Source organism: Borostomias antarcticus, assembly GCF_949987555.1.
Source record: "Borostomias antarcticus genome assembly, chromosome: 2".
Classification (NCBI taxonomy): Eukaryota; Metazoa; Chordata; class Actinopteri; order Stomiiformes; family Stomiidae; genus Borostomias; species Borostomias antarcticus.
In genome coordinates, this window is record NC_140235.1 from 19,198,320 (window position 1) to 19,225,234 (window position 26,915).

The 26,915-nt window shown below is 47.1% G+C and overlaps 1 protein-coding gene across 1 annotated transcript in view; it reads right to left on the reverse strand.

Moving 5' to 3' along the window:
- malrd1 (MAM and LDL receptor class A domain containing 1) overlaps nt 1-26,915 on the reverse strand; it is a gene marked incomplete at both ends in the record, with an annotated part of 86,237 nt that overhangs the window by 25,955 nt on the left and 33,367 nt on the right. Inside the window, 15 exons of the mRNA XM_084453588.1 lie at nt 2,027-2,184; nt 2,749-2,994; nt 8,206-8,503; nt 11,572-11,819; nt 11,925-12,138; nt 13,503-13,613; nt 13,799-13,955; nt 18,078-18,240; nt 18,423-18,602; nt 18,841-18,928; nt 23,105-23,544; nt 23,739-24,106; nt 24,945-25,050; nt 25,863-26,015; nt 26,344-26,484. Coding sequence (XP_084309714.1) covers nt 2,027-2,184; nt 2,749-2,994; nt 8,206-8,503; nt 11,572-11,819; nt 11,925-12,138; nt 13,503-13,613; nt 13,799-13,955; nt 18,078-18,240; nt 18,423-18,602; nt 18,841-18,928; nt 23,105-23,544; nt 23,739-24,106; nt 24,945-25,050; nt 25,863-26,015; nt 26,344-26,484 — 3,071 coding nt within the window. The remainder of the gene's footprint in view (nt 1-2,026; nt 2,185-2,748; nt 2,995-8,205; nt 8,504-11,571; nt 11,820-11,924; nt 12,139-13,502; nt 13,614-13,798; nt 13,956-18,077; nt 18,241-18,422; nt 18,603-18,840; nt 18,929-23,104; nt 23,545-23,738; nt 24,107-24,944; nt 25,051-25,862; nt 26,016-26,343; nt 26,485-26,915) is intronic.

The following is a 26,915-nucleotide window of genomic DNA, read 5'->3' on the forward strand; positions in this document are numbered from 1 at the left end:
CCCTCAGGCTGTCCAGATCCTGAATGAGGACACTGGGGGACTCTGGGACTAGAGGACTAGAGGACCAGGGGACTAGGTGGCCATATGACCATGTGACCACATGACCAGGAGGCCAGAGAACTAGAATACTAGGGGACTAGGTGACCAGAGGACTATGGGACTAGGGGACCATGGTACAAGGGGACTAGGGGACTAGTAGACTAGTGGACTAGAGGACCAAGTGACAAGGGGACCAGGGGACTATGGGACCAGGGGACTAGGGGACTGGGATACCAGGGGACTAGAGGACTAGGGGACCAGGGGACTAGAGGACCAGGGGACTAGAGGACTAGAGGACCAGGGGACTAGAGGACCAGGGGACTAGAGGACTAGAGGACCAGGGGACCAGAGGACCAGGGGACCAGGGGACCAGGGGCCTAGAGGACCAGGGGACTAGAGGACCAGGGGACTAGAGGACCAGGGGACCAGGGGACTAGAGGACCAGGGGACTAGAGGACCAGGGGACCAGGGGACTAGAGGACTAGAGGACCAGGGGACTAGAGGACCAGGGGACCAGGGGACTAGAGGACCAGGGGACTAGAGGACTAGAGGACCAGGGGACTAGGGGACCAGGGGACCAGGGGACTAGAGGACCAGAGGACCAGGGAACTAGAGGACTAGAGGACCAGGGGACTAGATGACTAGAGGACCAGGGGACTAGGGGACTTGTGGACTAGAGGACTAGAGGACCAGGGGACCAGGGGACTAGGGGACCAGAGGACCAGGGAACTAGAGGACCAGGGGACTAGGTGGCCATATGACCATGTGGCCACGTGACCAGGAGGCCAGAGAACTAGAATACTAGGGGACTAGGTGACCATGTGACAAGGGGACTAGTAGACTAGTGGATTAGAGGACCAAGCGACAAGGGGACCATGGGACTAGGGGACCAGGAGACTTGGGAACCAGGGGACTAGAGGACCAGGGGACTAGAGGACTGGGGTACCAGGGGACTAGAGGACTAGGGGACCAGGGGACTAGAGGACCAGTGGACCAGGGGACTAGGGGACCAGTGGACTAGAGGACCAGTGGATTAGAGGACTAGAGGACCAGTGGATTAGAGGACTAGGGGAACAGAGGACTATGGGACCAGGGGACTAGGGGACTAGTGGACAAGGACTAATGGACTAGGGGACTAGTGTGCCATAGGACTAGAAGACTAGTGGACTAGGGGACTAGTGGACCAGGAGACTAGGGGCCCAGGGGACTAGTGGACCAGGAGACTTGGGGACCAGGGGACTAGTGGACCAGGAGACTTGGGGACCAGGAGACTAGGGGACCAGGGGACTAGAGGACTAGGGGACCAGTGGACTAGGGGACTAGGGGACCAAGGGACCAGTGGACTAGAGGACTAGGGGACTAGGGGACCATGGGACCAGGGGACTAGCGGGCCAGGGGACTAGAGGACTAGGGGACTAGGGGACTAGGGGACCATGGGACCAGGGGACTAGGGAACTAGCGGGCCAGGGGACTAGAGGACTAGGGGACCAGGGGACTAGAGAACTAGGGGACTGGGGGACCAGGGCACTTAGGGGACTAGGGGACGAAGGGACTAGATGACTAGGGGACCAGGGGATTTATGGGACCAGGTTACAAGGGGATTAGGGGACCAGGGGTCTAGGGGTACTGGTATACCCTATGTCCAGATGGCTGGGTGGGGCTGTCCTGCTATGGGGTGACCCCCACTGTCCCTCCTCCAGACTTTCCCTGCCCCCTGCTGATGTCCATCCTTTGCACACATGCACACACACGCACGCACTGGCAGGGGCTCTGATGTGACAATTACAGACAGATCCTCCTGACTGCAGTTATTAGAATGGACAGATTTAATCGGATGGGAGGGTAACCATGGCAACCGCTGTTCATTGGAAACGACAAGTTCTGTCGGACCGTAGTCAATGTGACAGCGTACACGGTGTCACGGTTAGGTTCCTATTAGTTGTACAAGAACACATCAGGAGGAGCCCTAGCTACAGACCTTATTTACCTTGATCATTAGGCGGATGGTGCCTGATGCTTTCTGGGAGATGTAGTACCAGAAGCGGAGCTTGCAGATGGCACTGGACTCCTTCCACGGGGAACTCTTCATGTGAGCTTTGTCACCTTTCAGTCCCACAGGAGTGGCTTCCAGGTAGACAAAATGTCCTGGGAGAGAAAGTGGTGGTGGGGGGTTGGAGAGATGGATGGATGGACAGATTGAGATGAAGGAGTCAAATGAGAAGAGAGAGATACGAAGGCGAGGGGGGGTAAGAAACAGAGGGTGTGTGGGAGGGAGGGGGGAGAGAGAAAGAGGGGGAGAGAGAGAAAGAGAGTTACAATGGGAAAAAAGCCTTGCCTTGCCTCCTTCTACACCACTGGCTGCTCTGGCTGCTGGCGGTAATTTACAGCGAGGTCACCGGGTTCGGAGGGAGGGGGGTGGTGGGGGGGTCGAGGGGGCCGCTTCCGCCCTCAGCCACGCCACGGGGCAAAGCACGGTTCTGGGTTTCAAGTTCTAAGTCAATGATCTAAAACTTCACAGTCGGGGGGAGATAAAGTTCTGAACTTGACCTCAAACAATCAGGAACTTGTCTGCATGGCGCTTCCCGGGTAAAAAAAAAAATCAAAGACCTAAGAACTGCATACAGAATTTACTACAGTTATTCAATGCATCACACACAGTTAGGATATTGTATATCAATGCAAGAAAATACAGCACTGAGACATTCTTACCCTTGTCATTCATAAGAGTGTGGTCAAATGGAGGTCGTATGCTTTGGACAGAGCCAGTACCCAGCGACCAATCAAAGTTATCCGCCAGAGAGCTCTTCCAGCCACAGCGGCCGTTCTCGAAGGTGCAGGAAGTCCCACAGTCCCTTTCGTCGGTGCCGTCGCCACAGTCGTCTGTGAAGTCACAGCGCTCCTTTGGACTGAAACACCGGCCGGTCTCACACTGCAGGGAACATACTGGACAGGACCCTGGAGACACACACACACACACACACACACACACACACACACACACACACACACACACACATAGCAAGTCAAGCATACAGCTAACCAAATATTAAAGGAGTAGTAAAGGAAAATGCATGTTTAGCCCTTATTTAAGGTTACTTATGATCATATACAATGGTTCAGATCAAAAAGTTAACAAAACTAGCATTTCAAAGACAAGAAACTCACCGAGGTGTTAGTTGGCGTTCTGACATATAATTCGCCATAAAGTAAGATTCTAGTTCATCTGGAAAGGCTTTTTTAAATATTTAGCATATAACTATTTAGTCGCAGCACATATGTGTGTAAACATCCGCAAACTAGGTAGCCTCTAGATCTACACATCTACAACGGTCGCTTCAATACAAGTCAATGGATTTCATAAAATGATCAATAAAACCCTACAGGATTCATACTTTGCGGCGGATTTGATGTCAGAACAGACACCAATTACCCTCTCGGTGAGCTTCTTGTCTTTGAAATCGAGAGTTTAACATGTTTTTGAAAGATTTTTCAAGGTGCCCATCCACATCCATTGTATGACCAAAACAGTGGTAGAGCAATTATCAGACTTTCTCAAAAGTGCTAGTTTTGTCAACGTTTTGATCTGAACCATTGTATGTAACCTTAAAACAGGGCTAAACATGCATTTCCCCTTTACTACTCCTTTAAACTCATACAGTGCATAAACACACAGGACCACTCAGATCTACATCTCCCAAGGTCAGCCCCTACAGTGAATGATCAATCTTTTACAAGTCTTGGGATGTGATAATAACGGCTTCCATGTGAAGGCCAGACTCAGGGCATGTTTGGCATGCATTAACGCCATCATACGACATGGAGAGGACAGCAGGGAACTTGGGTCAAGCACTAGATGAGTGGGAGCACCACTCCACTGAGAGGGCCGACTGCCAAGCAGGACAGGAACACACATGTTCTGGATCAGTCTGATGGACTAGGGGAAACAGAGCTTGATGGATGCTTCGCGTTGTGTAACCAAAGGTGTCTTACGTTATGTCTGTAAAAAGGTTGAGTGGAATTAATTGAAAAGTTATTTCTCGTCCAACCAAATACCACGGCAAGTCGCAGCCGCGATGGTCCATGAGACATCCCTGAGAGGAACGTGGAACTAATCCAGGAGAGGGGAGAGCAGCCCAAGTGAAAACGGCCCCATGTGACTGATGCATTAGTCTCTTTTTCAGTGGCTTAGCAGAACAAAGACCCCCAAGCAGTAAGCCCAGCTCAGGGGCCTTCAGGATCTGGAGGAGGGGTGAGGAGAGGATGAAGAGGTTGGGTGAGGAAGGGTGAGACAGGAGGGGTGGGGGGGGGGTCTGGCGTTTCGGAATCCGAATCTTTTGGAGGCAGGCATTCCGGAGGGGGTCAGAGAGGGGTTTTCGGGTGGGGGGGAGAGGGGGCGTGATGGAGAGGGGTGGTCCGGGTCATTAAAGCAGAGACGGGGGGGGGGGGGGGAGTTCTTCCTGGTCCTTTGTTCCTGTTCAGGTGCAGAGGAGCGGAAGGAATGGTCTCTGCAGCACGGCCACATGGGAAGACAGGAAGGTGGGAGATACACACCTCTCTTCTCTAGGTCACCGCGTTGGCCGGTGCTACTGGACACACACATGCACGCACGCATACTTTCACACACACGCACGTACACACACACGCGTACATACACACCAGTGGCAGCTGGTGACTCAAAAAACTGAGGAGGACAGGAGGAAGAGAGGCGAACCGCCCATGGGCGCCGGGGGGCACTTTCCCTCAGTCAGTTATTATTTGAAATATCAGCTTTAAAGTGGATTTACAGTCAATTTTAGCATATGAAAAACTGAATAACACTTTCTTTAACTACACGCAGCATTTATTTATCATATTCATGATAAAATATTACAAAACAACAATAAAACATTGTAAGCAATAGTTGTTGTAATGGATTGTACTCTTCTCTAAAGAGAGAAAATAATTGATATTGGTGAGGTGCTGGAGAGGTTAGGTGATATATGAAAAATGTTTTTGATTAGGGGACACTGAGGTGTGCTGGCTCTCAAACAGTTTGTTGGCAAATAGATTTGACAACTGGACAATGGAATACGTTGCACAGCAAATGCAGTATCCAACAGTTCGCTCATGGCTAGCTAGCAATGGTACAGCTATGGGATTAGCTCATTTGGGTTGCTGTCAAAGCTGCCACTCTTATGTTGCTATAGCCTACAATTATCAGAACAATATGAACATTCAGTTGAAAGTTTTACATCCACCCATCCATCACTGGATGAGGAATAAGCACCACAAAGCGATCAATTCTCACGCAAGCAGGAGCCAGGCTGTGGATTTCTCCGATCCGGTGTTGCGACCCAGTCTCTAGAAATGTTTTGGACGAGTTGCCGACAGTTTGCGCCTCCAGCCAATCTGCGCGCCTGCCTATGCCGTAGCCTGACGTGCACCTCGTAGCCCCGTTACCGGCTATAGCCAGCCAGTGGAACTGTCGTGTTCAGACGGCTCTAGCTCAAAAAGTATTTATGTCAGCTTGGATATTTAGATGGCTAGAATCAAGACAAATAGACGAACAGTTTGATGTATAATATGTCCCATAATACTTTCAGATGTATTATATTATGGAGCTACGAACACACAAAAAGTCTCCAATGGCACAGGGAAGAGAAACACAGACAACGCCGACTTAATCGGCCTTCACTGTGGTAAATCTGGAATGTGATTGGACTAACAAAATGTCAATATCTGAATCCTGTTCAGACAGGGCCGGAGAACTGTCCTCCCTTGCGGTAATTTTTCAGCGTTTTGGCCAATCACAAATTAGCAAGAAAAAAGGCATTACATTGATTTAAGAGAAAAGAACCCGCCCTAAGGGAGGCTAGCCTCCCTTCCATAGATATGGGTCCTCCAACTGCATGTTATAGATGTCACTGTTGGAGCTTTAGAATTTCAATAATGGGTTTTTATCCATAGGGAAAACCTGCTTTATGAACAAAACTGAGATAATATTAATTATGAATAAATAAATTCATATATTTATAATCCCTCTCTTCTCTCCAAAAACTGAGGAGGACTGTCCTCCCCTGCCTCAATGGACGAGCCTCCACTGGTACACACACACACACACTATTCATCACAGGAGAAACGCTGTTAGGTGCTAATGGCTTTTACTTCCGGTACAAGCTACAGCATTACAGGAAATTAAACACCAGAAACCCCCCCCCCCCCTCTCTCTCTCTCTCTATATCTCTCTCTCTATATATATATGTCTCTCTCTCTCTCTATGTCTCTCTTCCCACTCACCGTGAATGATAGAATGAGTGGCAGTGAGCTGTAAACATGACGCGTAGCTGCCACCCGCCCTCTCTGCCCTCAATGCCCAACTCACATCTGCCCCACTGCCCTTAACTCCAACCCCCTGGTCTCCCTGAGGAGTACACTGCCCCCTTGTGGACCTAAAAAAAAATTCATATGACCTGCCTCAAGGCTTTCAAACCAACATATGATTAACAACAACCTAGTCTTTGGCTGTAATGGGGATCATTGGTAGCACCAGCACCCTTTGCAGAGCAGAGAACCCCCACACACTTAACACATAAAAAAGTCTCCAAGCAGTTTGCTAATGAGCCTAACCCACGCCTAGTTCTAACAAACGGGTGTTAATATACAGTATATTAAGTGCAATGTGAAGGTTTGTCCTTCGTCTCTCATTATCGAGTCATTACTATTCCATTTCGGAGCGGGTCGGGCCCAAGGACGACAGCCTCTCCCCCACCATCTGTAAGATGAGTTACGGGAGAAATCATGAGAGTTCTCCAGAAAGGTCTACATCACCTTCCCTCGCACTGCTTTTTCTAAAATCTATGCTCCTCGATGGAATGAAATGTAGCTGAACTGAGCTCTTGTTGCCCTTCCCCTCCCTCCCTCCCTCCCTCCCTTCCTCGGAGTGGACAAAGGAACACTCTGATAGTATCGGAACATGAAAATCATTTCTCAGATGAAACAGCCACTAATCTTCCTCAATTACATATAAAGTTTGGTTTGCTTATATCAGGGGACACCATAGCGGATCAAGACGAAAGGACAGACATTATCAGTGAGACGTCATGTTGCTTGTGGAGAATACAGGGTGCAGGGTCACTGCCATGGCATTGTCGAGTCTTCACAGGATTTTACACTGTATATCACACTATTGTTGTTTTCAAGCCAAATTTTAAATGCGCTGACCATAGAATACAGCCATTTCAGGAGTTTGTGTGTGTGTGTGCACGCACGTTTGTGTACGTGTGTGTTTGTACAGGTGTGTGTGTGTGTGTGTGTATGTGTGTGCGCACGTGTATGTGTGTGTTCGTGTGTGTATATGTATATGTGTGTGTGTGTGTGTGTGTGTGTGTGTGTGTGTGTGTGTGTGTGTGTGTGTGTGTGTGTGTGTGTGTGTGCGTGCGTGCATGTGTGTGTGCGCGCGCAAGGGCAGTAATTATTTAGCATTATAGAATAGGTAGAAGATGCCCAGAAGGACCATGACCCTGTAATTACAGTGTTCTCTCTTTTTATGATCTCATTACTATGACTGCTCTGTGGATATGCACTTGAGGATAACGCCTTGAGCCACTTAGGGGTGGGAGCATGTATGTGTGTGTGGGGGGGGGGGGGGAGGGGGGCAGAGAGAGAAGAAGAGGGGGCATAAAGAGGTAGTGAGAGTGTGAGAGTCAACACAACAGGTCTATTGTGACTGTAGATGACTAAGATATAATGGTTTTCTTGAAGAGGCCACACACAGCGCAGGAGAGAGCTGAGAAATCCACCAGTGCCTTCTTCTCCTCTCCCCAGCATCCAATACAAGGGAACAGCTATGAATTGGGATGGGCAATTAAAGGCCCAGTGACGAAGGCAGTGAATCAGATCTCATTGTTGTCTGTCCTCGCCTGTGGTCTCTTGACTTAGAGGATCATAAAGAACAGCAGGAATGCAGAGGAACGCTCCGGAGTTTCAATGAAGCCATTGCTTTAAATTTAATCAGTAAACCACTTATGCTAGGACAGACTATGACCAAAATAGTGTCAAACAGTCTCCTGGGTACACTAAGTCACTAAACCATTTATAGTTGGAAAGACAATGACCCAATTGCCTCCAACGGTCTGCCAAAGATTCCACCCAAAGGGAGGGGCCAAGAGGGGGGTCCATGTTAGGTACCTGGTGGTGGCGGGGGCGTGACCTCCCCCGGCCGCGCCCCTGGCGATGAGGACAGCAAGCAGCCGGGGGAGAAGGTGATGTCGTCCAGACAGATGTCCCCCTTGGGGCTGCGTCCGACCTTGCCCTCGAACATGACCCGGAAGTCCGTGGCGGAGGTCAGCTGGATCTCCCTGCGCTGCCAGTAGTTCCCCTGGTCTCCGCTCAGGTTGAGGAGGAGCAGCGGGGCGCCCGTCGGGCTCGCCAGGTACACGCTCAGCCCTCCGACGCGGTCCCCCGACATGTGCACGTAGAAGTGGATCTAGAAGGGGCACGGAAAGTTAGGGAGGGAGAAACAGGAAGTTATCATAGGACCCCTCTAATCTATAATGATGAGTTTTAATTCTGCGAGCGCCCATGCAATAGTACAACGTGGAGATTCGCAGAGTTTTTTTTCTGCTCCTCTTGCCGCCCCCCCCCCCCCCGAGATGCCGCTGCCCATGTTGCCCATGCCTAAATACGCCACTGTGTCTTGTCACAGACTTTCTACAACACGCTTTGTGGAGACAAAAATGTCTTCTCTTTTCACAAAACCACCTCTCCTCCCTGCAGACCAGGAAATGGGAGCCATGTACACCGAGGCAATTGGTCCTGAATGAGAACGGCCATCCTGGCAGATCCGCAGGCTTCTCCATTCATTTCCTCTCTCTGTCAGGAGTTGCCCACAAAGCCAGCCAGTCAAACGCAGACTCGCTAATGAGCTCTACAGGGCTGCTCTGCTTCAAAATGCCACCAGATGCCTGGCTGTGCTCAGAGACAGAGAGGCAGCAGCTGCTACAACAAAACCGCCATCTCGCTAGCTCTCAGAAGACAGTTATGAAAAGCATACGATGCACGGTAACACTTTATAATAATGATCAGTTATAAGGCATTTTATAAAATTATTTAATAATAATGAACTAAACATTAACAGATCATTTATAAACATGTGTAAATGATTCATATATTATTTGTAAATATATTAGTTAAAGATTCACAAATGACCTGTAGATGATTTATAACACATTAGCAACATTACTTATAAATGATGTGTTCAACATTAATTAATGTTAGTTAATATGTAGTAAAACATTTGTAAATGATTTTAAGAATGCCTTATTTATTTGGTTTTCATGTTATCAAATGATTTGTTAAACATTTACTAAAAGTCTACAAATCATTTGAAAGACATTATTGCAGCCCCAAAGACCATTATAAACTACTAGTTTATAATGAACTAACCATTAACAAATCATTTATACATGTTTACATTACATGTATAAATGACATGTTACAAGTTTACATTTATACATTGTCGTTATTTTTTGATGTCACAAAGGAACAAAGCTGTCTACAACATTTACATATCATTTATAACAGGTGAAGAAAAAGTCCATTTATCATTTGTAAATGATAAATAGTTTAAACTTTAGATTGACGCATGCAAAAACCTCTACAAATGATTTATAGATGTTTTATAGACATTAATAGTTTACACTTTAGATTAGCGCATGCAAAAACCTTTACAAATGATTTGTACTGTAGATGTTTTACGAATGTTTAACAAATCATTTGTTAAACATGAAAAACAAAGATGGCTAGTAATTGGTGTAAAATGTTATTCTTAAAAGCAATTAAAATGAGTTACTACACAAACTAATGTTATTAAATGTTGAACAAATCATTTACAAGTACTGTTGATGTTATAAATCATCTACAGATCATTTTTGAACGTAAAACTAGTGTATTTATAAATTATATATGACTCATTTATAAACATGTATAAATTATTTGTTAATGATAAATTCATTATAAACTAGGAGTTTATAACAGTCTTTGGGGCTGCAATAATGTCTTTCAAATGATTTGTAGACTTTTAGTAAATGTTTAACAAATCATTTGATAAACATGAAAAACAAATAAATAAGGCATTCTTAAAATAATTTACAAATGTTTTACTACATATTAACTAACATTAATTAATGTTGAACACATCATTTACAAGTAATGTTGATAATGTGTTATAAATCATCTACAGAACATTTGTGAATGTTTAACTAGTATATTTACAAATAATTTATGAAAGATGTACACATGTTTATAAACTATCTGTTAATGATTAGTTCATTATTAACAAATGTTTTATAAATGCCTTATAACTAATCATTATTATAAAGTGTTACCCGATGCAGCCTCTACACTTCACTTTCTCCTCTCCTCCTATCCTTTCTTCTCCTCCTCTGATCCCCTCTCCTCTCCTGTCCAGCCTAGCTCCTTCCAGTCTGCGTGGTGCCTGTTAGCTGTGTCTGTGATTGATTGACAGGTTTGGTGTGGGATGAGAGAGACACGGCTCCACAGAGACAGAGCCGTCAATCAGGAGATACACACACGCGCATGCACACACATATGCATACGCACACACACACACACACTCACACGCACACACGCGCACACACACACACCGATCTCCAGAAGGGAGAGAGAGGGACAGACACACTTCCAACAGAGACTCAGTGTCTGATCTGGGAGGAGATTCTGCCCCTCTCCTTCAAGCATATTTTGATCTATTCAAGCTAATTATCCTGTCGAAAACAGCTCCTCTCCTTTGAATTTTGATGAGCCTGTATGAGCTCTAGACTGACCTTCTCTCTGAGCCAGATCTCTGCTGACCCCTGACCCCTAACCCTCTTGCCCTATCCCTTTAACCCTGACTCTAACCCTATCCCTGGTTGTTAACCCTTCACATCCATCTATTGATCTCATCGTCCTTTTTAGCTCTCATTCCTAATGCTTCGTTCTCACAGATGCATGCATGATTGCGTTGAGTGTCTCGCAATGCGAAACTCGACCGGAAGTATACGCAGTCACGTACATGTTCACTTGCAAGCTCATAATCTTGTCAAATGGTAGCTAGCGTTATACAGTATAGTAGCTACAGTAGCACCACCAGTAACATTAGAACCATAAAGCCATGTTCCAGGGGTTCTTTGGATAAACTGACCACATAGTTTGAAGCAACAATGCAACTTTCTCACCTGAAAATGTATTCCCATTTAATAAAGTGACATATTAGCAGTCATACAGACAGTTGAGTCAAAGCAAAAGTGGAGGTGTGTGAGAAGAGGCAGTGGTTCACAACTTCAAGTAACCATACATTTTTACTGCAAAGGTTGCAAAAATAAAACTCATGCAGAACACAAAATGCAACGCAACTGCTTCTGCAATGCAATGGCAACTTCCGGTGTAATGCAATGCAATCATGCAGTCTGTGTGATGAAGCGTAACCCTCCACAAGCACACTCTGACCTCCTCAGTCTCCTCTACAGATCACCCCGACCTCTGACCTCTGACCTTGCACTGCTTGCTCCGGTGGCTGAGCAGGGGTCCCGAGATGCGTGCGGTGTTTCCGAACGTCTGGGGGAAGGAGCTCTCCAGGTAGAGGTAGTGGCCGGACGGATTGCGCAGCGTGTGGTCCGTGGACGGCCCGGTTCCAAACGTCCGAGTGCTGCCCGCTTTGATCAGCCAATCGAAATCGTCCTGCCTGCACTGGCGCCAGGAGCAGAGGTCGAACTCAAAGTTGCAGCGTCCGCTGAAACCCTCTGGGGGGGGGAATTAATTTGGTTAATTGTTATCATCAAATTGTAACCAGGCCTGTCTGAAGTCAATGAAGAGCTATTTCTTATCAGGCATGGAAGGAGCCTAACGGCAGATGTAGGGGTCCTCGTCGGAGCCGTCGCCACAGTCGTTGATGAAGTCACAGAGGTTGTCGTGGGGGATGCAGTGTCCGTTAGCGCAGGCATACTCCTGAGGGCCACAGGGCAGCTCCAGGGGCAGGGGCGGGGCACAGTTCTGGAAGGTCACGTCGTCGACCACCACATCTCCCATGTAGCTGATCCCACGCTTGGCCCGGAACACCACCTGACCAATAGAGACAGGCCAACGGACGGTCGGACCCCAAGAAGAGCAGTTTAATGCTTAAAGTCGCTCAGAAACGGACGTTTGAGATCATCTAACTTCCGTAGTTTTACGTATTTCCGACGCAAACAAGCTATGAGGGTGGGACATATGTTTAGAGGAATTTGATTGGAACATTGACAAGTGGACGGGTTTTAAGAACTTTAGACAGATTCGATAGAAGGATAGCGTTGATTGACGGGTGGATGTCGTGAGAAAATTGGCCTAAAATCTAAGGTACCTGTTGTTGTCATTGCACGTGACCTACCGTTTTCCAGGAAGTAAGAAATTATATACTTTGATATAAGACATGGATGTATTAATAGAACTTTGATATAAGATTACAACAAAAGTAGAATTTTGTTGTTATTTTGTTTGGCATACATCATTGAATAGGTGAACACTATGACCAATTATGTGAACCAAAATGGGAGAGAATGCTTTTTTCATTTCTGTGCGACTTTAAACATCTTCACGGTACCAAACAGGTCAACAAAAAGTTATCTCGTATGCATGAGGTCATCAAACAAACTTAATTTCAACCCATGTAGCTGACACCACGTTTGACTCCGCGCTTGACCCCAACGCTTGATCAATAAGGACAGGCTTAACTTCAAACAGCAAGAACGCAGCACCAAATATACATCACTACTGTACCTAGCTAAAGACACCAGAAAGTGTTGTACACCAGCTAGCCTATGCCTGATATTATCAAACAAATTACTACTAATTAGAAACGACTGAATGCACAGAAATACATGATCATGCCAGCATGTCATGAACAGGCTAGCTGGCTGATGAAAGACTCAAGGGAGGGAGGGAGGGAAGGAGGGAGGGGGAGAGAGAGAGAGAGAGAGAGAGAGAGAGAGAGAGAGAGAAAGAAAGAGAGAGAGAGAGAGAGAACCTTTGTCTGTCTAAATGTAATGCTGCAGTGAAATGTCTGCTACAGCAGTATGCTCCTCGGTGTCAACATAGCAACATGGAGAGAGAGAGAGAGAGAGAGAGAGAGAGAGAGAGAGAGAGAGAGAGAGCACATTGTGAAAAAGTGTTCTAGTGTGAAAGGGCACTCCAGACTCTGGATGGTCCATCAAAATGGTAGATCTGCCTCTGCCAGCCTGACAAAGGTTAGTAGATATCAGGTACAAAGGTCATGGTATTTGGGGTAAAAATGACTGATCTGGTGAAAAAGAAAAGAAAAGAAATGAAAGCTGCAAGCAGCCTCTACAGGTATTGTGAATACCTAAAAAGAAACTGTGCCTTATATAATACTAATGCTGAAACCCTCTACACCTAATCTTGAAGATGGAAATGCAGGGTGATCTACAGACCTGGATGTTGTTGGATATTCCCAGAAAGACCTCTCCATGTCTCCATTTGTTGCCTTGGTTGCCCGTCTGCGACCACACCTCGTGGGTGAAGTTCCCGTACTTCAGCAACACCTGAGAAATAGAGATATACTATGTGATAAATGTAACTAATGATACATAAAGATAATATACATACAGTAGATATGAATTATGCATCCCATGATGAAGTGGAGGCCTTTTTACACTATACTCTATGCTAAATTTCCAAGCTCCAAGTGTAGTGTGATGTAAACAGTCTTTCTGATTGGTCCCTTCACCTGCAGTGACCCCACAGTGAACCCGCTCATGTGATACCAGAATCCCAGGGTGCACTGGGGCCCGGTGGAGGAAATGACAGGGGTTTGGAAGTCGGCGGTCTGACCATAGCCTCCGTTGGAGCTGTCTGCATACATATACCAGCCCTCAGTACTGCCCCTGGTGGAGGACCAGAGGAACGGCGTCAAAGGTTAACAATGCTATTTGAAATAATATGATATGCCAACGGTTGCGCTCAGACTGGTGCGTAGTTCCGAAAATTGCAATCAGAATAAAGGTAGACGGGGACCGCACTCAAAGAAATGTCTTGTGTATATTTATTGGCACAAAACGTTTTTGGCCATACGGCCTTCTTCATTGTGCATGCTGAAGGAGGCCGTATGGCAGAAAACATTTTGTGCAAATAAATATACAGTACAATATGTGCGAGTTGCACCAGGTGACAGAAGAGGCATTATGATAAATCCCAGCTGTGGACAAATGGACGAATGGCTTTATGGACTGCGACGGATGTGGTAAAATTTCAAGGCGCGATGTTATGACAAGGTAGTATGTCCCAACTGGATGTATATTGTGTGCAAAGTACATACTTTCTAGGGACAGCTGTAGCATGTACAGGTAGTCAAAAGTAGTATGCGATTCGGAATGCAGCCCTGCACTCAGTGAAATATTGAAACCTTACAGGAAATAAAACATGGGAGTACTACATTTTGAACGCAGGTCTTTTCTTACTTCAAACAAGCCTTTTTGCCTGGTACCAGTTTTTGGAGGCTCAGGGTAGTGCACATTAACCTTCTATTTTAGTTTGTTGGTCCTTCCCAGCAGAAGGGATTACTACAAATATTCAACTGTAGTTATCAGTGAAGTTAGCCTGTCCCACCTTCGCCTCACTCCACCTGAACCTCTATGCCTTTGGGAGGTCAGACCATGCCTCCGTGCTACTACTTCCGGCCTACAAGCAAAGCCTAAAGATGGCTCCGCCCACCCTCAGATCTAACCAAATCTGGTCTGAGGAGAACCAGGGTAGACTGCAAGTAAGCATGGACAATACTGACTGGGTTTACTACAAAACATCCACCCCAGACCTGAATGGATGAGCACAATCTGCCATCAACCACGTCAGGGATTGCATTAACAGCTGCATCCCCACCAGGACATCCAAGGTGTTCCCCAACCAGAAACCCTGGATGAATAAAGACACCAGGACAAAAACGTAAGAGAGGAGGACTGCTCACTAGTTGGGCAACACAGAGCTCTATAAGTGCAACACTTACTCCCTGGAGAAAGCCATCGAAGGGGCCAAAAGAACTACAGGGACAGACTGGAAAACCAGTACAGTGACACGGACTTCAAAATCATTGTGGTGTTGGTGATGGGTGTACATTTTAATGTTTTCTGTATGCTTGATGTGTGCTAAACAAATTCCCCTCTGGGGCAATAAAGGTTTCAATTCAATTCAATTCAAAGTGAGGCCTGCAGACATTGCCGCAGCTGACAAAGAGCTCCCAGACAAGCTCAATGCCTTCTAAGCGAGGTGCGACACACTGGACATGACCAAGCCAAGGACCACAGGTTTCAGGGAACCTGAAAGCAGGTCCTACAACTATCTGAAGCTGAGGTGCGCAAGTCCTTCAAGAGGGTGAATGCCTGCAAAGCTGCTGGTCCCAACTGCATACCACCCCAAGTATGGTACCACACAGCTGGCTCCTGTCTTCACGGATATCTTCAATGCATCACAGTGGGTCATCCCCACGTGCTTCAAGATGACTACAATGGGTACAAAAGTACCTGACCTGGACACCTGGCCATCCTAACAAAGGCACAACTATGTCTCTACTTTCTGAGGTGCCTGCAGAGATGGGGCATGAGCACACAAACGCTTGAACGTGAACTTCTACCGCAGCATCATTGAGAGTATCCTGACAGGAGGCATCACAGCCTGGTACAGCAACACCACCGCCCACGACAGGCACGCCATCCAGAAGGTGGTGAAGACAGCCCATCAGTGTGGAGCTCCCAGCCATCGAGGATCTCTACAACCAACACTGCCGCAGGAAGGCCATCTCCATCGCAAAAGACACCAACCACCCCAGCTATCATGTGTTCGCACCATCTCGCCGGAGAGACGAATGATGGCTAAGCATCAGGACCGTGGACCGAGGTTCCACAACTGCTTCTTTCCTGACGCGGTCTGCAATCTCAACAGCCAACAGCTGCAATGGACTGAAGACACCACCACCCTTCTGTCTGGACAGTTAACCCCCCCCCACCTGCTCTCAACCCCCCCCCCCCCCCCCCTTGCTGACCCGCCCCCAACTCCCCAGTGACCTACCACCGACCCCCCCCCACTCCCCGGACCAACAACTGATTACTTGACACTTTCAGCACCTTGCACCTTGTCTATTCAATAGACAACAACGGACTCTGCACTACTGTACACTTGAACACTTGAACCTGACAACACACGAACAATTGAACACTCTGCACTACTGTATACTTGAATGTAATTTCCTTGCACTGCCTACATCATGGACACAGGCATAGCCATCTATGATCGGATGGGATAAGTACATGAGGATGTTACTGATAAACTGCTAGATGACGGATAGTATAGTAAATTGCCAGTTTAGGAACCTTTAAATGTCTAGCTAACCCTAACCCGAGTACCTAGAACTGGAATGAAAAACTGATAAGCACTGATAAGATACTGTAAGGACAAGCGATTATAAGAGTTCCATGTGTACTTATTACACATGGCAAATAAACTTTCTATTCTATTCTATTCTATTCTATTCTATTCTATTCTATTCTATTCTATTCTATTCTATTCTATGAATCTACTAAACGAAACTCCATAATTCAGCAGGAAGGACTGCTGTTCACCTCAACCATGAAATGGAATAAAGGTATTGTTAGGTCAGCCATGGAGAGTGTGAAGTACTACAGTATATCTGTTCACTTCCTGCAAAACAGTTGTCCCTCAGACGCGAGCAAAGACAAACACACACACACACACACACACACACACAGGCTCAGAGGCACACAGGCATAGTGTATGGCTGACAACATTTGTCGAGCACCGCTGAGCCTTACATTCTGTCAATGGGAGCCAGCCAACACCTCTCTGCCCTCTCTCGCTTTGGGAATATCCAGACATACCATCCCTCCACCCACCCCTGCTCCACTCGCTCTAAACCCAAGAAGGCAGAGGCTCCCCTGGGCTTACAGAAGACATATCTCCCCCTCTCTCTTCCAGGTCTGCAGGAGCTTATCGATCGCCCACTAGTGAGAATGAAGGGCTACAGCTGGAGAGGGGGATGAGGAGGAGGGGATGAGAGGAGGAGAGAGGACTGAAGGATGATTGCACCTGCACTCTGGCCCACTAGCTAGAAGAGGAAATTACAGAAACAGAGAGGTAGCAGAATTACAGTAACAGAGAGGTCAGAGGTCAGAAGGAGTGGAGGAATAGAGGAGTCGACGGCCATTCTGCTCTAACCATCCAGCCAGAGGACCTCAGACAGGCAATCAGAGCTTGGAGAGATGTTAACCCTCCACGCTGAATACTAGAACACCAAGCACTCCTCCATCTCTATTCAGGTATAAGCCTAATCCACTATCTCTCTGCAAATATTTAGGTACTGCACAGAGATGTTCCACACAGTTCATGTAAACAGTGTGAAAGGCGTTGCATGTGACACACCCATGACATTCTGAGTATTCCGATATCGTCCGGATACATTTTCTGTCACCCAGTCAATAAAGCATTATGGAACGAGAAGCAGTGGGATGTCACGGATATTGCCACGGCTAGCGGGAGGGGTTAGGCACGACACGCAGCGGAGTTACACCGTTACACCCCGCTAGCCGTGGCGATATCTGTGACATCACACTGCTTCTCGTTCCATAATGCTTTTATACAACGGTTGCGACATTTATACGTCAATACTTCAAAAAGAAAGACAATGCGAACTTTAAATGAATGTATTTTTAATGGAACTATTTGTTAATCATTTGCGGATACTTCCACTGAAAAAGGGAACGTTGCCAGGCGACAATGCTACAGCCCACGACAATGCTACAGCCCATCTTTGTAAACATTGATCTGGAAAATTAATAAGAGGTGGATTGATATTAAAAGATGTGCGAACATTCCATTTTAGCGTGGGGATATCGTGGTTATCGCCACGGCTGGGATGCAAACTGACCAATAGAGACAATGGACCGGATCTATACCATTGTATAATCTTATGTAACCATCATGCGTAGGTAGGCGGGACTCACAGGGTGTGGTCGTGGACAGGCCGATGGTATTTCTCCCCGTCGTGGATGGTCTCACCCTGGTCGGGCAGCCAGAGGAAGGGATGCTGGTGGTCCGGATTAAGGGCCTGAGAGACCCCCATCCACCCGCACTGGTCGCCCCTTTCAAAATCACAGACATCCTTCACTGCAAGGGAGGGAGGGGGAGGGGAGAGCAGGGATGTGAGAGAGAGAGAGGTGAGAGAGGTGAGAGAGATAGAGGTGTGATAGATGGGGGGAGAAAGAGAGACGGCAAACAGAGAGACATGAGAAAATCAACTTCAAGTATCTTCCGTCTAGATACTCAGAGAACTTGGTAGTTGTACTCACCACAGTCACGTTCATCTGAGCCGTCTGAACAGTCACGTCTGAAGTCGCACACCTTCCGCTGGCCTACACACTCCCCGTGCGCCCCACACACAAACTCCCCCTCGGGGCAGCTGTGGGGCTGGACCGTGGGAGCCAGGGTGGTAGCAGGGGTCGGAGTAGGGCTCACCGAGGGCAAATCCCCTGGAATAAAACAAATGCCCACAATGACACATCCATGGACACCAGAGGTTTTCTTATATGAAAAGTTTATTATATTGACGACCAGTGTGAGAAGGACAGACACAGTATACTGTACATATAACAAATAAATCTACTTGAACATAATATCTATGGACATGTCATGGGACATACAGTTTGAAACCCAAATATCAGCTCAGTAGGATAGTCAGTGGTGTGAGGAGTGTTATGGTCCAATCACCTTCATACAGAGAACAGTCTAAGAATGACAGATCATCTATGGCGATGTCGCCATTGAAGTCATCACCGACCGTGCCCTCCACCAAAATCTGCCAAGGGAGACGGAGGAAGAGAGATGCATTGTGCTGTGCTGTATGTCAGTCCCAGTCCCTTCCAGATAGAGACAGAAAGCTTGTTACGTTCCTTCCTCAGGTTCACACTGTAGCCAGGCAACTTTAATGACCTGTCTGAAGAGCAGCACCACATGTTGTCATCCTACTGTGTATTTGGTTGTGGGATGTGGGTTCAGCACAGTATGTAAATGAGGGTGGGCGTGAATCTCATGTGAGATTTATGGGCAGTCTGGACTGCCCTCTGCTGGTGTTCAAAGCTATTGGTCTAAATCCCATGCTACGAATGGACACACGGACACACACACGGGTGGACGGACGGACACGCATGTCACATAGAAGTGGCTGTGTAACCGAGTGAAACTGGGTTCTTGTGAGTCCTCGAGTAGGTAAGTTGTTGTTGGTTAAACTCACTCCCCCCATTATAAATACCGTCCACCCTTGTCAATGAAGAGCTAGCTTTTCATTGGCACAGCTGGTTAAAACGGATGTCTGTCACGTGGGAGACCAGGGCTCGATTCCCACCCAGGGCATGCCGAAACGTATGGGTTACAGCTGCACCACTTGAAAATCAAAGCAAAAGTGTTTTTAAAATTGTTTATTTCTTGATATCATCAGCAAGCACCACACACACTCAAGTGCACTCCCTCAGGGCAAAACTTAATAAAACTTTCCTTCAGGAAAGGGGGGTGGCTGTGGCTCAAGAGGTAGAGCGGGTCGTCCACTGATCTTAGGGTCGCGGCTTGAATCCCAGCTCCTCCAGTCCATTGTAAAGCGCTTTGGATAAAAGCGTTATGTAAGTGCAGTCCATTTACCATTCACCATAGACTCTACGCAGCGCTGTAGTGCAGTCTGGGATATATGGGCCTCCTCCTAGCCGTTAATTGAATGGGAGTTTGAATAATCAGTGGTCCAAGGAACTTTTAGCATAGCACTAGCAGCATCGATCTCAGAACCAACTAAAGGCTTCAGAATTCACAAAACCCATCTTCAATGATGTGTTTCAACTTTTAGAACAAAACAAAACAAATACTCTATTCTGAGAGTCTCTGTTAAACACACACTGTACCTTATTTTCAGTATTTTTCGTGAACCCCTTCCATTTTTCCCATAATATATTATGGATTTACAACTCATGGCGGCGATGCTAACTTTTAAGCCTAAAAGATGACATCAGACCTCACGCTCTATTGGCCAGAGGGGTGAATATACAGATTCATGGATGGAAGTGACTCCCTCTCTGGCATTGACATGCAGGGGTGGGCAAAGGTAGGCAATTGCCTTGGGCCCCCAACCTACAAAGGGCCCCATTAATACCTCATAAATGTAGCCTTTAGTTAAGAATTATTTGTATTTACCTTTTGCTAATAACTATTTATTTCAAAAAATCCATATGCTTAATGGTGTCAGAATGCCTAATTGAGAGTGAGTCAGTCAGTGCCTCCCCCCCCCCCCCCCCAGACACTACATTGAACTATTCCATTACCACGCATCTGCGGAAATGATTCATACTCTGGGCGCACTATTTTAAAACTGAAGCAACATTAAGTTAACGTTACTCCAGCGATGCTGAAAAAAGAAAGACGCAGGAGTGAACTTACAGAAAGCAGAAGGTTTTTTAGCAAAACTTCCAACCTTTTTCACGGCGGCTAACACTAAAGAGCAGCAAGAAGCCATTGCTTGCGCTAGCATTTCGTGAGCATCGCTAATACCAGAAGTGTGAGCATCGCTAATACTAGTAGTGTAATGCTGTGTTCACACCGGGCGCACATTTTTCCGGCCGCGCGGCGAGTTTCCATACAAAGACAATACAATTTGGCGGTGGGCGGCACGGGCGGCGCGAATCAGGTGAACTCGGAGGCGGCCATAGTAAAAGTTAGCAAAAGTTCATTTTTTTGAACTTTCTGCGGTGGATTCGCGTGGCAACCCATTGGATCCCGCGGCGAGATTGGGGCGAACTGGGCGCCGCAAATTTTCTCGCTGCGCCCGATGTGAACACAGCATAAGCATCACTAATCGCTTTTCCATTAGACCTAGAATTGTGCAAAACCTAAATATCGCAATAAAAAATTGGTAATGGAAAAACCTCTCAAAAAACGTTTTTACGCTCTCATGAGGTGGTTTTTCAGAAGTTTCGATATAGAAGTATATCGCAAAAGCGTAATGGAAACACTTTTTTCGAATTTAGGCAGGAGAAGAAGAGGTAGTGGTCACGTGATTTGCTCGCTTCAAAAAATGACGCGATATGCCTCCGGAGCAAGTGGAAGACCATAAAGCAACGATACGAGAAATGCGCGCTGTTTAAGAGCAGAGCCGAGGGGAAAGCTAAAATAAAGTTCAAATATTAAAATGGTTTGTTTACTTAAAGGTACCCAATGTAGTTTTTGACCACTAGTATGCGCTCTAGAGCAAATTTGAGAAGGTGGTCCCCGAAAATCGCATACTACGTCATTGCGTCAATACGCGGAGCACATAATAATGACGTTTCACACATCTTTGTTGTTTTCAAAACATTAGCTTGATATCATTTTGCGAAGAAATGACAAGGTAGGAAATACATTCAAGTGATTCAACATGTTTATTAGACGACAAGGAACCATATAATCAAGGAATTTCGAAAATAAACAAAGAATGGATTGTTTTGATTCACGTTTCATTGGGTACCTTTAACACATCCATGGTTTACTTCCTGGTTGCGCTTTGCGTGAATTGTGTGGCGTCGCGAGACTAGACTAGCCTACGAGAATTACGGCTCTTGAGCAAAACACCTTTCAATGGAAACACCTGCAAGTCGCAATTGTACTTTGTCGAAACTTTAGAAATATCGCTTTTATTTTGCGAAAAAGTGTAATGGAAATGCAGCTACTAATACTAGTAGAGTGAGCATCGCTAATACTAGCTAATGCTAGTAGTGTGAGCATCGCTAATACTAGTTAATACTAGTAGTGTGAGCATCGCTAATACTAGTAGTGTGAGCAGTGTGAGCATCGCTAATACTAGTAGTGTGAGCGTCGCTAATACTAGCTAATACTACTGTAGTAGTGTGAGTGTCGGTAATACTAGTAGTGTGAGCATCGCTAATACTAGCTAATAGCAGTGTGAACGTCGCTAATACTAGTAGTGTGAGTGTCATTAATATTAGCTAATAGTAGTGTGAGCTTCGCAAATACTAGCAGTGTGAGCGTCGCTAATACTAGTAGTGTGAGCGTCGCTAATACTAGCTATTACTAGTAGTGTGAGCGTCGGTAATACTAGTAGTGTGAGTATCGTTTATACTAGCAGCGAAGAAGAACTACTTGAAACCTTACAGGATAATCCTCCTTTGACAGGAGATGATAGCGTAGCTAATGAAGATGGCGATAACAGATAGCCTAATACTAGTGAATAGCAGTCACCCTACTAACCAATGTCAGGTGAGTTTCTTACTCCAGCATTAACTCAAGTCAAACTAAGTAACTGCCAAGCCCGATGATTCATAATCAATAATTACCTAGCTAACACTAGCTTAATATGAGGTGATTAACGTTATGACAGGTCTGGCTAGCTAATGTGTCTAATTCTACTCAAAGTAGCTAACAGTTACCATCTTACTGACATTGTTATCAGCAGCTTTGCTATCTTAAGTAGATGGGCTAGTATCAGTGCAATGCTATCAATACAACCAGTATGAATACGAGTAGAGCCGTTAATGAATAAGGATTGAAAAAGGTGGAGAACAAGGGATATTTAGGGCCTCACGTCTGTTTGCCTTAGTCCCCAAAATGACAATCTGCCCCTGTTGACATCAATCACACCTTCACTGCATCAATCATACCTCTGTTTCAGAGGCAGCCTGGCAAACTGCTGTGATAAAGGCAGTATTTGAGGGAACATGGGATGGAACAGGAATTAGGTTTCGCTGTGAAAATGTTCATCACAGTGTTGAATCACAGAATTATGATATATAATTTCTTTGAGGTGCGGTGAAAAATTAGCTTTGATACCAGAGGCACTTCAGTTGTGGAGATTCTCAATACATTTCGTATTCATAAGGACTTCTGAATAAGGAGGAGCTAACATAGTCTAAAATATACCTCAGAAGTCACCCTGCTCTCTGAAATTGAATACTGTGTTGAAAAATTGGAAACAGAGTCTACCTATGTCTAACCAGTTTACCTGGAAGGGCCGGGCACTGTTGAGGTAGAGGGTCTTCCTGTGCCACAAATCGCCCTGGTCACCGAAGCGAACCCACAGCATCTGTCCGAAGCTAGTACTGGCAGTCCGGAGGTAGACCGCCAGCCTGTAGACGTGAGACCCGAACATGTGGTAGTGGAACCTGAAGACGCATGGGTGTCGGGTACCGGACTGTGTTTGGAAGAGGGTGGGCTGGAAGACCGGGCTCAACAGCATGGCCGTATCCTTGAACACCTGCGGGGTGGAGGCCTCGATGTAGAGGTAGCGCCCACCGACGGTGCCCAGGGTGTGGTCCTTCAGGGGGCCTGTGTTCAAGGTGGGTGTGGGGCCCTGGATGTGGCTCCAGTCAAAAACGTCGCCGCCACTCTGCTCCTGGGTCCAGCTGCACAGGCCCTGCTCAAAGTCACACTGCAACTCTGGGGCTGGGGGGGTGGGGGGAGAGCAGAGGAGGGGGGGGGGGGGGGGCATGGAGGCCAAGGGAGGACAGGGGAGAGGGCAGGGGGTAAGAGAAAGGGGTTGACACACCCGGCGGAGCCTGACCTGACGCTAGGCTAGTCTGAATGAGGAATGAGAACACTGTTCTGTGTGAGTCAGCTGGAGGCATATCGGAGCTCACCACAGCCCTCCTCGTCGGAGCCGTCCCCGCAGTCGTCCACCAGGTCACACAGCTGCAGCCGCTCCACGCACACCCGGGTGCGCGCGCAACGGAAGTGCGTGTGGGTGGCGCATTCCGCTGCTGCCAGGGGCATTGAGCAGTTCTGGAAGGCGATGTCGTCCAGGGCGGAGACCCCGTCAAACACGCCCAGGCTGAGCTTGGCCAGGGAGATCTGGAAGGGTCGGGCGATGCGTCCCAGCTGGACGGTGACCTTGTTCCAGCGGTTGCCCTGGTTGTAGAAGGTCTGCCATATGACCGTGGAGTTGTCCGTGCCGGCGATGCGCAGGTACATATTAGCAGCCCCCACCGAGATACCGTAGTTATAATGCCTGGAGAGGAACGGAAACACGTCATCACTAATGACAGTCAGATGTCAGATGTGCTAGCCAAGCCATGTGGGTTTGCTGCAGCCCATCACAGTTTAATTTGACAGTCTCCTTTCTGCTCTGCCGATGAGGCGCTTGATTCCACCGGGAACAGTAATGCATATGCTGACCATCACAAGTGAGCGTTTCTGCTTGCTTGGGAGAAAATCTGAAATTCAAAAACCCTCAAACTGCAGTTTTCTGCCAAAAGTAGCATTCCAATCAGCCACAGGAAAAGGGATTGTCCTTTAAACAGCCGTTAAACTGTCAGAGAGAGAGGGAGAGAGAGACTGATTCAGTCTAAACAGCTGTCAGAGAGAGACTGATCCAGATGAACATCTGACTACTGAGTAATACAAATAAAAGTAGGAGAGATAATGGTAGAGCAGAGAGAGATAAGAAGATAGAAAAGAGAGAGAGAGGTATCTATGGGATAGAACAACAGGTTCTTACGGTGCTTTGCTCAGTTCTCCTCCCGGGGTTCTGAAGTCACCCAGGAGGAAGAACACAATTCATATCCATTACTGCTGACAAAAGACCATTGTGTCATGGTGCTGTCACAGAGACCAAAACGTAGGGGAGTGACTGAGACACCCTGGTATGATGCCTGTGGTCCATCAGGACCACATATGCACACCACAGAGGCAGCTTATTCCCCACGGCCATCGAGCCTCAACAAGGCTTGTGTCCTCCTTCTCTGTCCTGTTTCGTCTCTGCACCCTGTCCAATGTTGTCTCCATGTTATGCTCCATGACCGAAAGCAAATTCCTAGTCACCAGGCTAGAGGTGGCGTAGCGCTCACCAGAAGGTCAGGGTGCAGCCGGAGGCGGCCTGCTGGAACTGGGGTCCCCTGAGGATGGCCCTGGGGTACATACTGCTGCTGCTCTTCACGACAAACAGGAAGTGCCCTGGGGACACAGAGGAGACAGCCTCTCTCAAGAAGGGGGAAGAAAACTTTACATCACATCATAAAAAGACCTTAGCTGGGAGTGATGGTGAGAGTGAGGGAGTGAGGGAGGGAGGGAGGGAGGGAGGGAGGGAGGGAGGGAGGGAGGGAGGGAGGGAGGGAGGGAGGGAGGGATGGATGGATGGATGGATGTTTTTTGTAAACACTGTTAATGAGGAGAGGGAAACGTTTTGCAGTCAGTGAAATACTGTGGTGAGGTGTGTGGCTTTTAATAGTGAGTGGATGAGATAGAGGAAGAGAGGGAGGGAGGGAGAGAGAAGGGGAGAAAGGGAGAGACGAGAGAGAGAGGACGATTCCAACTACGGTAATCTTAATACTACTTGGTACTGTACATGCATCGACCTCGTCCACATCTGACTCACTCTGCCCGGATTCACTTCCTGTGCTAGAGTCCAACTCTGCAGAATCGTAACAGAATAAAACTATTGTCTTTGTTTAAATCCAGCTTGACCGACCACTCAGCGTGTTCTTTGAAATCTAAACTAAACCAAGTAAGATTTTTCCTTTACAATTCACACGTCAGAGAAAGCATTTCTTGTCACTGTGCTCCAAAAAAATATCAACCAGATTGATTTGATCTGCTAGATCTAAGATGTTCTGCTCCTTATTTCCTCTCCGACAGTCCCAAGGCGGCAGTGCAGCCAATCACGGCTCTTTGCTTATTCCACTATGTCTGTGGGAGGGAGGAGTGCTGTTTGGCTATGAACTGTTCAACAGTGTCACAGTGTAAGGTGGTGTTGGTGGCCCCCCTACCCTCGGTGCTGTTGGTGGAGTGGTCCAGGGGAGGGTTCTGGGCCTGGTAGTGGGGAGGGACCTCCAGAGAAGAGCCGCGGACCCAGTCGAAGCCGTCCCCCTCTGTGAACTCATACCAGCCACACGAGCCCCCCTCGAAGTCACAGTGAGAGGCTGAGGAGAGAGAAGACAAGCTAGAACACCCCAGTAAACATTGAACCCATGTAGATGTCCCTATGCAGTCTAAGTTTGAGGCGATGGAGGACGCTTATTTTTCAAGACGTCCGATCATACTTACTGGAGTGAGAATGGAAATTAACTCAGTGAAGAATCACATACTTTCCCATAGATTTGAACTACAAACAGCCACAACATTGAAACATCAGAATGCTGAGCCATGCAGGGGAGTAAAGGCTGTGGTTGAGTAGCACCTAGACATGCACCTAGGGATTATGGGAAAAGGGAATGTGTGTATCTTAGCAATGGGGCCTGGGGTTCTTACGACAGGTGGCTTCGTCCTCTCCACCCGGGCAGTGCGGGGTGAAGTCACACACCTTGCTGTCCTCTACACACACCCCACTAAGAGAACAGTGGAACCAGGAGGGGGGGCACTCAGGGGGAGGGGCCACACTGCTGTCTGTCACTGGGAATGAAAACAGAGCATGATACAGCAAAAGCAGTCATAAAGTTCAGCACAGCTTTGGTTAGTGACTTTAAATGGCAACTGTTCCAGAATGCAGCTGCCTGACTCCTCACTAGCACCAAAAAGCGTTTGTTGGAGCCAATTTAAGTTTTTGAATGTACTGATTTCTTTATCCTATTTCTTATTTGATTTATGATGAATTGATGGAGTTGAAGTTCAGGAAACTTATTAATTTAATTATGAATTATTGTTAAATGTTGTGATTTGGATCCAAATGATTTACTTTGTTAATTGTCAGCTGTTGGAGTGCAATGAGCAGTCCCTGACCGCATCTACTACTAGTTAAGCAGGTGACTGCAGCACCTGCGCTAGTTCATTCTTTGGCTATTGGGGCCGGTGGTGCGCTCAGGTGCATGCTCGCAGCCATACAG